The sequence below is a fragment of the Pygoscelis adeliae genome, unplaced genomic scaffold (genome assembly GCF_000699105.1).
Source record: "Pygoscelis adeliae isolate BGI_AS28 unplaced genomic scaffold, ASM69910v1 Scaffold86, whole genome shotgun sequence".
Taxonomy (NCBI): Eukaryota; Metazoa; Chordata; class Aves; order Sphenisciformes; family Spheniscidae; genus Pygoscelis; species Pygoscelis adeliae.
Window position 1 is genome coordinate 224,530 of NW_008824930.1, and position 17,266 is coordinate 241,795.

Below are 17,266 nucleotides of genomic sequence, written 5' to 3' on the forward strand. Positions count from 1 at the left end.
GCCACTCATTCCCAGTTAGGCTCACTTCAGCCTCCAATACAGTTAGCTGTTGGGATCCCCCTGTCACCCCAGAAATACAGATGGGTTCTGTCCCTTTATAGCTTGATGGCATTAGGGTACACTGTGCACCGGTGTCCACTAGAGCCTTATACTCCTGTGGATCTGATGCTGAATCCACACAGTCCAGTAAACCCAGTTGTCCCTTTCCTCTACTTGGCTGGAGGCAGGGCCCCTCTAGTCCTCATCACAGTATTCGTTTCTCATTTCTTGTAAATGCAAATCAAAAGTCCCTTTTGCAGTTTAACCAGGCAGGCAGCTAAACACCACACAGCCGTTTGCTCACTGCCCCTATCCCCAGTGGGATGGAGGAGAGAATCGGGGGACAGAAGTAAAATTCATGGGTTGAGACAAAGACAGTTTAATAGGACAGAAAAGGAAGGGAAAGTACTAATAACAATAATCATGTTATTATTCTCGCTGGCAGGGCGTGAGAAGCTGAAAAGTCCTTGACTAGTGTAAGCACTGCTTAGCAACAACTAAAACTTCGGTGTGTTACCAACATTATTCTCATCCTAAATCCAAAACACTGTACCAGCTACTAGGAAGAAAATTAACTCTATCCCAGCTGAAACCAGGACATATGTGTGTGTATGTGTGTATATATATATCTCTTTAAACAGAATCCACTGTACAATTTCAATAGAATGGTTTGAAGTTTTACAGGTGCTTCACAAGGAAATGGAGATGCTCTTTATAAAGCAGTGGTGGGTAATGTTTCATACTGAGGACAAGAGTGAATTGAGCATAAAAGAAATCAGAGTAATAATTTCATCGAAAGATGTAATTTAGAAGTACCCTACATAGCCTGTGAGCATCCCAAAGAGTTGGCATTGCCTCTGTTTCTTAATGAAGCTGGTTGCCACCTAAGCCAAAAGGACCATCAAGAATAACAATAAAACAGGACACTGAAATATTAATTAACTAGTTATAATGACAATAAATCAGGAGCTGCAGCTTTTGTCTTTTGGTGAGTGGCTCTGTCTCAGTAGTGTCCATGGGGAAAAGAAATAAAGAGAGTGTTCAGGCTAGAGTCGCTCAGAAAAATGATGGAGGACTCAGGGCGAGCCATTCAGTTTTCATAACTGGGTTCTCCTTCTTGCTATTCATTTGTGGGTATGAACTTGCAGCATGTCTGTGAGCATGTTTTAGGCAGGCAGGGTTACCAGAGAGGCTGAGATGTGTGTCTCTGCCCTTATCTTTTCAATAGTCAGATACTGATGCTGAGCTCAAGAAAACTGAGTCATGCTGAGTCCCTCAATGAAGAGGGACCGCAGGGGGCACTGATTTATCTGCACCTGCCCTCCTCTATGCCCATCAGCCCTGTGCAGATGAACACTGGGCAGCCCGAGTAATCCTGAAGACCAGAGATAACAGTTTTAATCCTAGTGGTCAAGTGAGCAGCCAGGATTAAGTACTGTAGTTCCATTTAATTAATGACAAGTGTATTTTGATGTATTTTAGGGAAGCTGTCAGTTTGCCACTGTGGAGTGAAATGCTAGCTGGGTACCAAGCTGAGTTATAAGGTTTACCTCCTGGCCTGGCTTCCTCCTGGAAGTTTTACAGCTTCCAGCTGTCATAAAGCACATTAAACAGGAACTCTAAAAGCAATTTTACTTTATTTACGATTACAAAAAAGGTCTGGTTATAATGGGAAACCTGAAGTATTTAAAGATAGCAACAGGCAGCATGAACACGACTGCTGCCTACCACTTCCCCTTCAGAGAACAAGTAGTTGTTTTACAGAGAATTAATATTCAGATCAGGTTCAGTTCATCCTACCTGCTGGGTTCATTTTATTGTATAATAAAATCTGATTTATTCTCATTTGGATCTAGATTATATAGTCATATAAGCATAAGCCATTTATAAACAGTTACTTTCCAAGTAGCATAATATAATACCTACTCCCTTAGGTATTTCTGAGGAATACCAAATGTTACTTGCCAAAGGGCAGAGGTAAAAATGTTGTTTTGGATCTGAACATTGTGCCTGGAGCTAATCACTGGTTATGCTGATACCTTTTCAGTTCTTCATTTAAAAAAAAAAAAGGCAGACTAGTATGCTTCCTCAGTGAACTTTTCTGTCTGGTAAACCTAACTCCCTCTTTATATTTCACTTACAGAATGGTCTTATTGTTGCCTGTTACCAAGGTTATGTGGATATTGTAATAGCCTTAGCACAATGCCCTCACCTTGATGTGAACTGGCAGGACAACGAAGGGAACACGGCTCTAATTACAGCTGCGCAGGCAGGTAAGGCTCTTTGTTTCACCTCTTACATACAGGGTCTTAGGAGGAATGTGTGTTGCAGCTATTATTTTTAGGATTTTGTCAAAGCCCTAAAAGAAATTAGTCTGCATAAAATAATCCTGGCCAAGACCACTCCCAAATAAGTTTGTCATGATTTTCTTTGAACTAATTAATCTACAGTAATATTTATCCAATGGATTAAGACAGAAAAAGCTATACATTTCTAGTAGATGCCATTAACTGTTTTAACTTAAAAATAAAGAAGATCTTGCCCCAAGTGTGCAGTACTATACTATTTTGTTCCTTTAAGCTCATTTTCCTATGTTTGCTCTGGCAAGCAACCAGTCAACATTGTGGTCATATAATGTGCTGTATCAGTGCTCAGCATCTCTTTTCTCATGCTTGTTGCACCTACCTCAGTGGGTCTGTAGTAATTGCTGACTGTAAGAAAATGTATCATCGTTCAGAAACATCTTAGCTGCTAAGACATTCTTCACCCACTCTGTAGTTAAAAGCAAAAAAACCCTATTTGTATAGTCTCAGCAGGATTCAGTGTTTGCCAATGCTGCTTTTATAACAGACTGATTATATTGACATCGACCATGTTAATCTTGATGCAGACTGGAGTGAGAGCAGAGTTTATCCCCAGGTTTTCTTTTATCTCACCCAGCATGGTAATATTCAGTGAACAAGTGTAACAGATCACATAAATGTAAGAGATGCTCCCAAAAGAGTTACTCCTTTCAAGTGTATGGTTAAAAAGCAATCAGTCGATCATTTCTGTTAAAACTGTAACACTGTGCTTTAACCTTTATGGGAAGCTGTAGTTTTCTCTTACAAGTGTTAACAAAATGCTGAAGCATGTGCATTGGGAAAAAAATGACCAAGGGGGCCACCCCTTTGTGGTCTAAAAGCTGTTCCAAGGGCTGCCTGGCTCTGCATCCATGGTTTCCTTTGCATCCTCAAGTGTGCTCCTCAAAGGCAATCACTTTATGAGGAAATGCCTACTTGGTCTTTATCATGTCTTCTTACTGATGAAGAATATGGGATGTTCATGGGAGTTCATGGGACGTAGTATTCCCTCCCAGACCCTGTCTGTTCTTCTCTGGCTGGATGGAGGAAGCAAGTTTCCATCAGGCAGCATCAATGGACATCCTGTGTCCACTTCAGCCGTGTCTGAAGATTGGAGCAGTTAGATTTTTATTTTAACTGAGTAATATTGCCACTAGACATTTCCAGGTAATACCAAACTTTGCTTTGTGTTGTACCAAAAAGTGAACTCTGCTAAAGAAGCCACTCTTGAGATGGGTCTTGAATATTGGAAGAAAGAATTGGGACCAGAGTTGTCACTTTCATAGCAAAGTCACGAGTATAGTCACTTTCCAAAGAAAGTGGAGAAGTCTCCAAAACTCTAACCTACTTTATTTATCTGCCCTAATATAAATTTGGACTACAAAAGGTTTAACTTTAACACTGACTCCTTCCTGACCTTTATAACTCATGATAATGAGCTCAGAATTAATCCAGAGGGCTGACATTGACTTGACACTCTCTGCCAGTACTTGCTATTGATCCCCAAAGCAACTGGAAACGACTGTAGTCAGCAGAAGCTTATACAAACTCCTAACAACTTGGATGTTTTCCCCTGCCTATGATAATCCTGAGCTACAGTGTTGACACCAGTTATTTAATTCATTATCACAAGATACTGCTGTAGTGTTAATAGAGATTACCATGAGGTTAACACTGCAACCAGAGGAGCTACAGTGCAATAGATGCTGCTTAATTATCGCTGAATGTTAAGTAGTAACACTGAGCAGCGTATTATAAAGAACTGAAAGCAAAGCTTATGTGAGCTTTCCTTTAGTGGAGGATTTATTTGGGTTTTTTTACCCTTAGGCCATGGAAATAATAATATTTTTTGCAAAATAAATTATACCAAGAGATCGCTGTTATGCATATCAAAAGTATTGTTTACCTAATAGCAAATCCACATGATTTCAATTGATTGTAAGGTGATATCAGAAGGTTTCAGAAAGCCCTGCCATTTCTGTTATGACCCACTGACCAGGCGAGCCATCACGTATGGCCAGACCCTGAAGAGGAGCTGGGTGGGAAAGAGGCTGCGGTCCTGAGGGATCGCTCCGCGTGTTTCAGAAGCTGCATCTGTAACGCTCGGTACAGGTACTGAGGAAGATGATAGGGAGGCCTCTTTACTTTTGCTAGACGAGTTTAAAATCCACACTTACTTATGCCATTTCATGACTGCCCAGACATGATGCTCAAATCTGAGCGTCAGCTTGATTTAAATAGAATTATTTTAAAGACCAGCTAGAGTCTCAGAAGAGAAGTGAATTCAGTTCCTCATATCCATTTGCTTTTGATAATTTAAGATCCTCATCTTAAAGTACCTAAAGCTGAAGTTTTTCTGCATGGGCTGACCTGAGAAAGATAGGCTGGAGGGATCAGTGAAAAGCAGTACTTTCTTAATAAGCTTATTGGTATAGAAAATAACTGCAAAGTGCTCTGCTTAGTGTGTAAATTTCAGGTTTGAAAATTGGTCTGTTCACTTGCTCTCTCAATATTTCTTACAGACGTGTGATCCTTTCTCAAAGAGATCTTGCCTTCCAAAACTGTAAATTTGTTGCAGCCTGCAGCAGGTGGTGCCCAGAAATGGGTGGTGATGCTGTTAAAACAGAAGCAAAATCATTAAATATCAGTACAAGGACAATGCAGAAAAAATGGGAGATTGATGCAAACAAGAGATTGAAATAACAAGTGGAAAGAAAGGAAGGAAGGAGAGGAGTTTCAAAAAAAGGGAAAAGGGAGGAAAATTACATTAATTTTTTTTTCTCAGTTCTGCTGCTGCTGAGGACATAGCTACGTCAGTGGCAGCATATGGTAATTGGTCTACACTGGTGTTTAGAGAGGGTCATAGTTGCTCACAAAGTATAGATGTTTTATGTTACAGGGACCAGTTTGGGGCAAGGCTGTAGAGCTGGGAACACAAAATGACAAGTTATCCCAGTTTCTGCTTATTAAGGGAGGCACGAGAACACAATCACCTAAAGCATCCAGAGGATAAAAGGTTCTGGGTGTCTTTGTCTGGTTCCACCCATCCATCAGAAAGCATTCACCACCCATAGACCAAACACAGGCTTTTTGCAGGTACAATTTGCAATTGTGATGTTATATGACAGAGCACCTTCCTTACAATGCAGCTTATCCTTCTGCCTGCATTACATAGATTATTAGGTAATATTGTCATCATTATATGCATTTCCTCTGTGGCAGCGATTAAGTGAATTAAGCTCCTACAGACATCTGTGCTGATCTCTAAATATGGCTCACAAAGTGAAGAAGTGTATCCTTAGCATGTCAGTTCTGCTAGAAGATAGATCTGGCTTACAAACAGCAAGAGCCTGATACAAATTCAGTATGACCAAACTGGCTGAGGCCAGGTTAATTTATTTTAGCGCTGCATACAGCTTTCATAGCAGACTTTAAATCATGGAAGACTCACCTGGTTTACGATTTAGAGACACGCTTTTAGTTTGCCCAGATGTAGGAGAACTGAAGCAAACTTTGTGGCCTTAAATCAAAAGCATATGACAGAGTTTGAACAAAAACTTGGCAGCTCTGAGTTTTGCTTTGAATTTGGTATCTGTTTGAACTTGAAATCTGATGCAAACCTCAGAGGACAGAAGCTCCTGCAGATTAAAACTGAAGTGGTTTGCAGGAATCCCTGAGACGCAAAACTTCTGAGAATCACAAACCTCTTCACTTTCTTTGTTATTTTATTGCTGTTTTTTTTCTGTCTCATTTGAGGCCATCTGTAGTCCCCTGAAGAGTTTTGGCTGAGCGAGGTGTTTCAGGATTGACTCTTAGGATCATCCCAGATTTGCAAAGCGTCTCTTACATCAGCTATACTTTTGGCAAAGTAAAGAACATCTTTAGTAATGTAATAAATGCTGAAAAATCTTCCATCTTATTATTCCTCCTTGTTTCAGTCCTGTCTCTGGTTTCTGTGGTCAAAAAGCAGTATTTCAGCGGTTCCAAAGCCTTCATGAAGACACACACTGTATATCGGTGAAACAGAGCATGTCCTGCAAAACAATTTGGGGATGAAGATTCTCCTGGTAGTAACCGATACCCTGTTAGGATTTGATCTTATGCCACAAAGTCAGTGAAGCTGAAGCCTCTGTATTGAGTAAGCAGGACCAGGTCACTTGATCCTGCCCTGAACCCAGTCCACTTTCACTTTGTTCAGTTTGTTGCGGTTTGATGTATCTTTATACTCCATTTGCATCAGACTGTGCAAGGTTCAGGGAGCTCCTTATTTGGTTTTCTCTGGCGTTGCTAAGCTGATGTGCACTATCTCTACATCTGCTCAGGTTTCAGGAGAGTTTCCAGTTATGCAGCAAGATAGCAGAGTCCAGCGAATTCTAGGAAATGAAGAGTAACACCTAGAAAACATATTAAATTAATTGGTAAAGATTTTCTGAACTTGCTTTCCAAAGTGAATGCATGACTGTGTTGGTACAAAGCAACTGCTGATGAAATCTGTACCAGATGTGACACTATAGACTTTAAAAATTGTCCTGTATGACTTATAAACTGCTTCAGTAACATGTCTAGATGAATTTGAATGACACGCATCACAGAATATTCAGCTGGACTGCAGAGGGAGATGGGAGAATATTTTTACGTCTCCTAGTAATTAAATTGTAATTGTTGCAGCTGCCTGACAGACTGCATTATTTTATAAAGCATCAAAGCATCATAAAATGAATGACAAGTGAAGGGAAAACTGTTTTGAATGAGTCATAATGGCACTAGATACTCATCTTGTTCCGATAGTCTAATTACAAAGACTTGATGTTTTAATTGGTCTTCCAACCATTTAGCCAGAGATGTCTTCAACTACTCAGAACACCCTTGCTGACACCAGTTATCCTGGCGCACAAGGCACATGACTGGCAACAACAGTTGCTTTCAGAAAGACAACTCAAGTCATTTATTTTACTAACAAAACTGAACATCATTTTCCTATTGCTGGAGAGCAGACAAGTGGCTTTACACTGTCAGATGGAAAAATAAAAATGTGGGATTCTACACAAAATATTTCTTTGTCTCGTATCAGGCCTGGCATGGCTTGTTACTATTATTGGCTGGAACTACCACATGTAATCACTTTTTAATGAAGCACCACTATGGTAAGGCTCAAATTTACCAGGGAAGTGAAAAACCTGAACCTTTGCAGTCATTGCCCCAGGTGATGGGTCATCCTTCCATAAGCTGTAGGATTTCCCTTTGCAGTGCTACTCACTGAGTCAAGAAACTAAGGCCCCTCACAACCTCAGAGTGACCATCGCTGGTTTTCAATTACTCCCTTACCTTAAATTGACTTTTCAGAGAAGAGAGCAACTTGAGAGAAGGTGGGAACCCAGATTTTCAGGCTTCTAGTGCAACACTCTGGTCACAAGTCAGTGCTACTTAACCCTAAGGCTAATGACTGCAATGAGCAGAAGAGGATACGAAGAAAAGAGATCTTATTAGCTATCTGCATTTTTCCAGTTATCAAACCTGCAGGAGTAATTTTTGGTTTAATCTTGAGACAGCACCTTAATTCTGTGACATATTTTCTCTGCTTTTTCATTTCTTTAAAGGGCACATAACCATTACAAACTATTTGTTGAACTATTTTCCCGGGCTTGATATTGAGAAGACGAATGTGTTCGGATTCACAGCACTGATGAAATCTGCGATGCAGGGCCGAACTGAATGCGTGAAAGCCTTGATGTTGGCAGGTATGCAAAGTGCTTTGCTGCATCTTCGTCATCATCTACCTGTAAATACTAGACAGTCACACGCAAACACCAAGAACAAAATTGGCTCTTGGGGTGTTTACTCTGAAAGGTATGATGCAGCCTCCCCTGGAAACGGGTACAGCTTTTAAATAAGTCATAGACAAGGCGGTGAAGCCATGTGCTGCAGGCGCAGGAGCGCTCAGTTTGCGTGTGGAAACTCATCCAGGATCTCTCCAAGAGCTCTCATGGTGAGATTCATTGTCTCCAGGATAGTCCGGGGAGTGTGATCACCAAGATTTGTAGACAAGGAGTTAATGAAGTTCATGACACAGCTGGGAAAGGCACGCAGGTCGCTTGCTGCCAGCTCTGTGGGTGTGACGGTGCAAGGGTGTGTGATGATGCCAGGGTGTGTGATGGTGGTGGGACCATAGCCAGACCTCCACCTCTCCCTGCAACCGTGGAAGGTCGTGGGGCAGGGAGTGGAGAGCTTTGGGGGCTCTGGCTCCTGTCAGGAGAGTTTGGTGTAGGATTCATATCCCACAGGGGACATTCGCCGGAAATTTGGCAATACAGGGAATAACCTCTCTTTCTACCCCTCTACAGATGTGAGTTGGGTCTCCAGGTTTATGGGCAACAGGGCACCAGCAGCTCTGCATCTGCTGCAATGAGGGAGTCATGGCACAGGGAGTGAGCGGGTCCATCTCTGCCCACCTGCCTCTCTTCACATCTGATAACAGGAAATATGTTTCTTGCTGTTGGCTCTTGGCTGTGGCTGAATTTCCAGCCGTATGCATTGCGAGGTGAAGGGGTCCTGGAGAGGAAACTTGGAGGGGCGAGAGGCATTGGGGCAGCAGCCTCTACAGGAGCAGTCCCAGCATACAGCACCTTTTAGCCACAATGTTGTGTGTTTTTATTATATTAAGTAATTGGTATATAAATTATTAGCTAATAATTAAATAACTAGCATATATTAGTATATATTCTTGTATTACAGTTGCAGGTATTTGACACATTAGATGTTATGGAAATGATAACAGATTGCATGTGAATATTGTTACTGTCTAGATCAAGAATCCTACAGGTCCATTTCATTGAGAGAGGTCTTGAATAAGTAGTTTATTTCAGTCAGTTTGCTGTCACAGAAGTCTAACCCCTTATAATCTGAATATTTTAAGTTGCAGGCATTTATCAAGCATAGTGATATTACTTTCATTCATTTTCATAATATCCAGTTTCTAGATGTTGATATGACACAGAAAATATTTCGATGATGTGGTAACCGGCATGTTATTTTCTGCAAGGTTCTGTAGCCTCTTATGCTGGAATCAAGGCTTTGGAATCAGATCATTCATTTTGGAGTTAAATTTTTATGAAACAAAATTATAAAATGACTGTCAGAGCTGGAGTACTCCTAGACACAGATGCACTTTCTGGACTAACACATACTTTGTGCAGATGCTAGTTTACAATTTTCCAATGCCTGTTATAAATTATCACTTAAAATGAAACTTCAATCCCAAGACCTTATGACTTGTCAAATTGACCTTACAGTATCATAGCTTTCTATTATTATCACTGGAGATCTGATGGAAGCTTGTTCTTTCTGTTTTGGTCACTAGAAGCTTTTTCACAACCTTTCCATCTTTGTAGATAACTCAGTCCTTGTTATTCTAATTCTTGTACAAAAAGTATCGATATCAAAGTTCACTATGTGGTTGCTGCCTCTGGCATCTGAATAGCCACCTTCTCGTTTCATGATTCATAAGCAAACAGAATATTGGGGAGAACAAACCTTTAGCCAGCCAGAAAATGGCTTTGTTAGCCTCCATATTGAGTTTACCTACAGGAAGTTTTATCAGCCTGTTTGTGCATCAGAGACAGTGAGGATACCAAATATCATCCATTGGCTACAGAGGCATAGAGTTAATATACTTTGGGTTTCCCAATTGCAATTTATAAACGTGTTTTAGTAAGTATTTTGCAGGTCCTCACATTTTCAGCTCAAAATAGGGGCCACAAAGGAAGTGTGGTAAATTGCCTGCACCCATTTTAATATTTGATTATTTTTTACCACTGTACAGCCTGGTGAAATGGAGGGAGGGAGGGAGCTGCTCATTCAGAATGGATTTAGAAGTAGTTCGGGGCTTAAGGGATACTGAGTGGCTGCTGACAATAAAGTGCTAGTTTGCTGAAGAAGGTGAAAGAAATTGTTATTAAAAGATTTGGTGAAAAAATCAATTTCACAAATAAACCAGCAAAATTCTGTGTTAAAACGTAAGAATGCATGGAAATATAGGGGGAAAACACCCATAATCAGCTGTGGGTCTACTTGCATAGTTACAAACCAGGTATGTGTCTTTAGAATACAGCCAGGAGGTTTTTTAAACCCGGTATCTGTTTAGCGGCTTGGGTAAGACCTCTGTTGACTGGCACCTACTTATGGCAATGCAGGAGGCCAGTAAAGGAAAATAACTCACCTTCCTAGCCGCCTAAGCATGGATTTAACACAGTCAGTTGGGGAAGAGGTAACGGCAACGTGTGACAGATGGTTGGAGCTGGGTTGTCAAAGTGACTGCTCTTTCCGAAATTCGAGTTCCTGGAGGGTGGCCAAGGTCAATCACTACAAGATTAAGGCGCTCTGAGACACTTGGCCATAATGTTTGCTCTTTCAAAGTGAGTCTTTGGAACATGTGAATTTGCTATTCATGAGTGCACAGCGAGTAAGGGGGGAACCAGTCGCTCATCGGCAGTTTGTCACAGGCTGCTGCGCTGCCAGGACTGCGCTGGTGCTGGCATTCAGCAAGCGAGCTAGCCTGAGTGGGAGCACAGAAATGCCAGTTGTAATTCACGTGTCAAGGCCTGCTGTAATCTCCAGTGTAAACTCAGTGCTGCTTTAGTAAAGTCATCGGAGTGGCTGTGGATCTGGAGACTGGGATTTAAATACTGCATATAAAACAGGTCGGTAACAGATGCCTGAGCTCTTCCACTCCCTGTCTTTAAACTCAGGATGTCAGTTTTGCATCTCAAGGGACATTAAACCTTCAAAATCAAATAGGATATTGATATCCCAAAGGGTATGTGCATTCAAACTAGGTGTGCTGAAAATGATGTTCAGGGCAACTTTTGTGGGAAAATCAAGGCAAGCGGCAAATGCAGTTTTCCTAAAAGAAAACTTGTAGGCTATACGTATACTGAAATAACAATTAGTTCAATAAGACTGCTATCACATTTAAAAAGGGACATGACTATTCATGTCTCTTCCAGATGAGGCATTCTGCTGAATGACAGGTTTGTTCAGAAATGTCTCCTGATTTGTACAGAAAATCAATACCACTATAGTAAATCACGGCTTAGAAGAGATCTTGTGATACAAGGTACAATGTCAGCATCGATTTCGGTTGAAAGATCAGGATTTCAATACTCTGTAGTATTGTTTTCTGAGATAAAGTTTCCAAAACACCTGGGGACGCATCTGTCAGGGAGCAGCAGGAGTGGGCTGCTCTGCAAAGGGAGGTGAGCCAAGGGTGACAGCAAGGCACACAGAGGCACTAGCCTCATCAGCAAAGGTGCTTCATGAACAAATGGAGCAGGGCTGGTGACAATAACCAGGATCAGCCAGTACTGCAGTGATTGCCAGGCAAGTCCGTGGTGGCAAGGCAAGTCCATAGAGACAAGGTAGGTCTGAGGTCAAAACAAGAAATGAAGTCTGTGGGTCAGGGTCTGTATCAGCAGGGCACGTGGCCCAGCACAGGCATACCTGCAACATAGCTCAGGCAAGGACCAGAGCTGAGCATCTGAGCTTCAATGCAGCCCCCAAGCAAAGGTGGGGAGCGCCCAGTGAGCCCTTTCTCACACAGTTCTTTTTGCACAAGTCTGATCCAAGGTCCCACAGCTACACCATATCAGAGCTGGCATGTCTTTTTCTTGAAGATAATGGTAAGCAGCTGTCTATACCTCTCACTTGTTTACAAGCAGAGCATACTGTTCATTAAAATTTATATTTGGAGACAGTTCCTTTAACAGTGCTTCCTTTAGTAAATCCTTGCCTGTTACGTGTACAACAAAGAAGCAACTTCCATGTAATCTGCCATGTTCCCAGTCAGCTCTTGTGGGAAGGACCGAAGACACAGGCAAGTGTTAAGAAGGGAACAGGACAAGAGTCTAGCCTGAGATGGGAGAGATTCAGAGGTAGGAAATTTGGGTAGGATGGTTCAAAAACAGTCTAGGGGAGCAGGAGGACCTGTCTTTGTATGTCTTTGTTCCTCCCCTCATTGGTTTGTCTGGAGCTTCTGCAGTCATGAACTTCGTCAAACCCTGCTGCCTTAGAGATCTCACAATCCTTTCTTCAGTCCACAGCTAATGAACTCTTGGATTTGATTAAATCTTCCTTTGTCCTCTCTCTGCCTTCCAGTCTGGGCCCCATGCTTGACTCCCTGCGGTGTCCCTGTGCTTTCTCTCTGAGTGATCGTTTCTGCAAAATTCACTTAAACTACACTTAAACTGAGATCAGCTCTTTTGCTTAGGGTGTCTCCAGCCACATTCACTCTTGGTCTGTGTCTCTAGCATCCTCTTTTTAGGGATTTTTTTCAGAGACTTAGGAATCAATTGGTATTTTAATAGAGTTAAAACTGAGCTTTTGATCACTTTCCCCATGCTCTCCTTTTTCCTCTCTTTTTCTGTAATGACAAAACATCCTTTGTGGGGAAGGTTATACTGGAGCCATTGCAAACTGGTTCCTGGTTGCCATTCCTTATATCTAGTCCCCCTCATGCTAGTTTGAAATACTGTCACCAAGATAACCCGCCCTGGAAAAAAAAAAAAATTATCATGATGTTTCTCTGGCCTTTTCCTCAGGTCTCGGCCTCTGGACATCTCCCTCTTCCAAAGCAATGGGACAGAATGTCTTTTCTTTTGTGGCAAGATCTGTGTAGGTCAGTTTTGTGTTGGCTGTTTGAAAATGGTGCTTCAGCTGATAGAGAAGCCCTTCAAAAAGTCAAACATTGTAGCCCATTCATATCCCAGCTTGAAATTCTACCAAGAAATCCAGAAATTATCTACAGGGCCAGTGATACATGTAAACCACAACTGAATGTTAAAGAGCTCAGTTATGTTGAAAGCAGCTGGGCAAGTGCCCATGCCTGTCCCAGGGAAGGTGCTGCAGATCTGCTGAACAAAGTCGACATTCTAGAGCATGCAAAACTCTGTCTGAGATCAGTCAAAGTTTAAAGGCAGAATATAAAACAGAGGATTTGCAGCTCAAGAACGTGATTGCCTGAAACTAGAGAGTATTCACTCACACTCATTCTCCTATCGATGTCATTCATTCACTCACATACCCATATATTCTAAAACACCAAGATCTGTGTGCCCAGGTGGTATGTCCAGGATCACTTGCGTGCAATGCAGAGAGCATGATGCTGCTGTCAGGTCTTCATCATGTCTCTGAGGTTCTTTCTGATTGGTGATAGCAAGCTCGTTTTTGGACAGATCTTCTGTGCCCTTTAGCAGTCACAAGCTGTAACGTGTTGGTCCTTTGCGACAGTCTTCCTGACTTCAGCTTCCAAAAACACTTGTTGCTGCTCATTGTTCTGCAGCAATTCTTCCAAAGGTGCTGTCTGTATTGAGCTTCCTCTGTCCTTTACAGAGCTCTTCTGTGCGAGCAGAACTAGGCACATGACATCTTCATTGACAAATGCCCACGCTCCACCCTAATACCAGGGCTGAGAGGACTTCCCTGCAATTTTCTGGTTGCCAGAGGATGTGGCAGCATTGGATATAGTACTACAGAAGGTGTAAAGGATACAGTAGAGCAGACTGGGATGCTTGCTCCTCCTGTTACTCTTGTATCCTCTCTTCAGGCAGCCAGGTGCCCTGGAGAAGAAGTAACCCCACTTGCAAGCATAAGAGTGTAGAACAAGGGCAGAAGCCCATGTGAGGGTGGTTACAGGAACATGGAGAGATCAAAAGGAAGGCAGAGCTGAAAAAGGACACAGAAAAATATGAGAAGAAAGAATGGTGATGGGGACAGATATCAGAATTGGACAGATAAAGATCATAATTTGGGAATGGGGGGAGGACAGGCTGAAAGATAATATCCACTTGAAATCATTTCCTTCCAGGACCTAAAACTGTACTTCAAATGCCTAAGGCTCTGCTGTCTAGCATGTGTCCCAGTCGTCTCTTACAGCTGGTCTACTTGGGGATAATAGCATGTCTTTGCTAACAAGTACTTCATTTCCTCAGGGGTGGCAATCTAAGGTAGATGAGAGCAGCTGTTCCAGGCTCAGACTGAAGGTCCGTCTTGCCCATTATCCAGTCTCTGACATGTATGGAAACTTTCCTTATATTTCATCACCCTTGCCACCATCCTCTCAACTTTCTCTAGTTCTGCTGTGTCCTTTCAGAGATAAGAGAACCTGAATTGTGCACCTGGTGTTTTCTCTGAGTTTTTTTCCTTTTTTTCCCTCTATTTTTTTTCACTTTTTTTTTAATGCTTTCCTAGAAATTCCTTCTATATTATTTGCTGGTTTGGCCCATAGTGAGGACTGAGTTGATATTTTCATGGAACTTGTGATCATTAGCCCAAGATCTCTCTTCTGAGTGGCAGCGATCAGTGCAAAGTCCGTTATCCTGTGTGGGAAGGATTTTTGTGTGCAGAATTGTTTCTTTCCATAGTCATTGCTCTTTTCTTACAAGCCTGACTGAATGGATTTTAAAATGGCAGGCAACATTCAATGCAGTTGAAACTCATTATGTCGTGATTTGCATTGTTTTAAGAGAATTTCCTATATACAGCCTTAATTTTTTTTTTTTAAGCAAATCAAGAGTTCAGAAAGTCAGGAACCATGATTTATCCTTATTACATGTTCATTTTGACACAAATATTGTAGTGTGTTTTGTGTGACATTTTCTTGCAGGGATCTGCCTGATTCAACTCTGATCATAGCAACAAAGGTGTGGGCAGTTTCATTAATTAACATTGTTTTTCTTTTCTTTGAGGGGCAAATGTTCACGTGACTGACCCAAGCCGTGGACTGACTTCATGGGAATGGGCTTGTTACACAGGAAGGTCAGAATCTGCCTTCATCATGCAAAAGCTGATGGACAGGCCATGCCCGGAACAGTTCTGTGATCAATATAAACCAGAATGGCCAAAGATGAAGGAACTTCTTGCCAAAGCTGCAGAGCCAAAAAGCTGTTTGCAGAGGATTTCTGAGTGCATGAGGGCAGCTCTCCCATTCCGGTCTTTCTATGGCCCAGAACAAGACGGGGTCCTTGATCACATGGTGAAGGTGACAACAAGCTTGAGCAGTCCTTTCATTGCTCTGTCATGCCGGACTGTGTGCCCAGGCAGCCCGCCTTCTGTGGGAAAACGCAGACTGGCTGTGCAAGAAATCCTTAGGAAGCAGCGAGCCGAGGAGATCCGATCTCAGGACAAAGACCACTTTAGCAGCTACGAGAAGCTGTTTCAGAACTCCAAAGTCACGCTCATCCCCAAGAAGAAGGAGCGGCGAGCCAGCCTGCAGCCCATCAGCCTTGCAGTTTCTCAAGTGAACACCATAGCCACTAGGAAAACAAGCCTCTTGCCGCTCCACCTGCTTAGACGGAGTAGCGTCAGGCCAGGATTTGTCATCCCCAAAGTCCGTATCAGCAAGGCTCCCCCACCCACCTTCTATCCAGAAAATTTGAGAAGGACGAGCAGTACAAAGGACGACCCCTATTTGCAGATTCCCAAATGGAGATACAAGGAGCTAAAAGAGGAGCGGAAGAAGGCAGAGGAACAGGAGAGGAAAAAAGCAGCAGAGGCTCAAAAGCAGAGGCAGGTGTCTCCTGCCAGATGCAGGACCTGATTTAAAGGCAGTTGCTTAGAAGGTTTTAGAGCTGTTAGTCTTGTTATCTGAGCAGGATAACAGACTGCATGCCTTCATGCATACCCACTGCTCACACAGCTGGAATACTGAATAACGGCCTTTAAGGTGCAGAAACAGGGCAAGGACTATGCCACAGTGTGTCTGATGGTGGAGTGTGAAGGTATTTTGAGGTGGAAGACTTACTAAGTTTACCTGTCTGCTGTTGATAGGAAGTTTTAAGTGGTGCAGTCCTTTTGTGGTTTCTTTTTTTTCCAGTTCCAGGTTGAGGAGCTGGCTGAGAAACAGCTTGGAAAACAACATGTGTGTGAAAGGATCGTATTTTGTGTTTGTTCATTTTGTAATGGACAACATTAAGGAGTTGTGCTTTTGACACTAGACGTTCCTCCCTCTCCTTGCTTAGGTAGATGTACTGCAAGGTTTTATAGTAATAATGAAAAGTTTAAAATATACCACAGTGTTGGTGGGCAGTGAAAATCCAGGTCTACAGTTGTTTTGAATATACTAAGCACTTTATTTTAATTCCAGTAATCAAAGTTTGACAGGATAGGTATTAAACTGTGCAGCTCTATACAGTCTGTATGGATGCAGTTCTTAATGCTGCTGTTTGTTCTGTTGAATATAAAAAGGGCTGCATATGAAATATTTCTTAGTTGAGGTATTCACATCCTCTGCAGGTATATATCAGGGGCAGGGACTGATTTCTTTGGAGCAACAGAGAAGCTGAGCTAATTTTTGAATGCCACCGTCACCTAAGCTTTGCCTCCCCCATTAAGTTTCCCCGTATCCGCTATCTGTTGTCTCCTCTTTAGTCTCAGGGAATTTTTTGTGATTGTGTTTAACTGTGAAATAAGGGAGATGGTGAGCCACAGGTGGGCTTTTTTCTAGGTTGATATTTAAGTTCCTGTTAAAAAAACCCACCAGGTTTATTGTGAGCCTTTCCATATTATAGCCAGGACAGGAAAATTATGCAGCTTCCAGAAGTTTGAGCAATTTTCCCAGGTATCAAGTCCAGCCATATGCTATGAACATCCAGTCAGAGATGCAGTATCAGGCAGCTCGGCCAGTAATGTTTGGAAACCGTGGCCAGATCATAGAAATCATAGAATCATTAAGGTTGGAAGAGACCTCCAAGATCATCGAGTCCAACCGTCAACCCAACACCACCATGCCTACTAAACCATGTCCCTAAGCGCCTCATCTACACGTCTTTTAAATACTTCCAGGGATGGTGCCTCAACCCCTTCCCTGGCCAGCCTGTTCCAATGTTTAACCACTC

At 42.3% G+C, this 17,266-nt stretch overlaps 1 protein-coding gene across 1 annotated transcript in view; it reads left to right on the forward strand.

Annotated features, from left to right (window-relative positions):
- Positions 1–15,969, forward strand: part of ANKRD33B (ankyrin repeat domain 33B) — a 36,483-nt gene extending 20,514 nt beyond the window's left edge. Inside the window, exons 2-4 of the mRNA XM_009324998.1 lie at positions 2,183–2,312; positions 7,979–8,119; positions 15,119–15,969. Of these exons, the coding sequence (XP_009323273.1) occupies positions 2,183–2,312; positions 7,979–8,119; positions 15,119–15,969 (1,122 nt within the window). The remainder of the gene's footprint in view (positions 1–2,182; positions 2,313–7,978; positions 8,120–15,118) is intronic.
- The last annotated feature ends 1,297 nt before the right edge of the window (positions 15,970–17,266 follow it).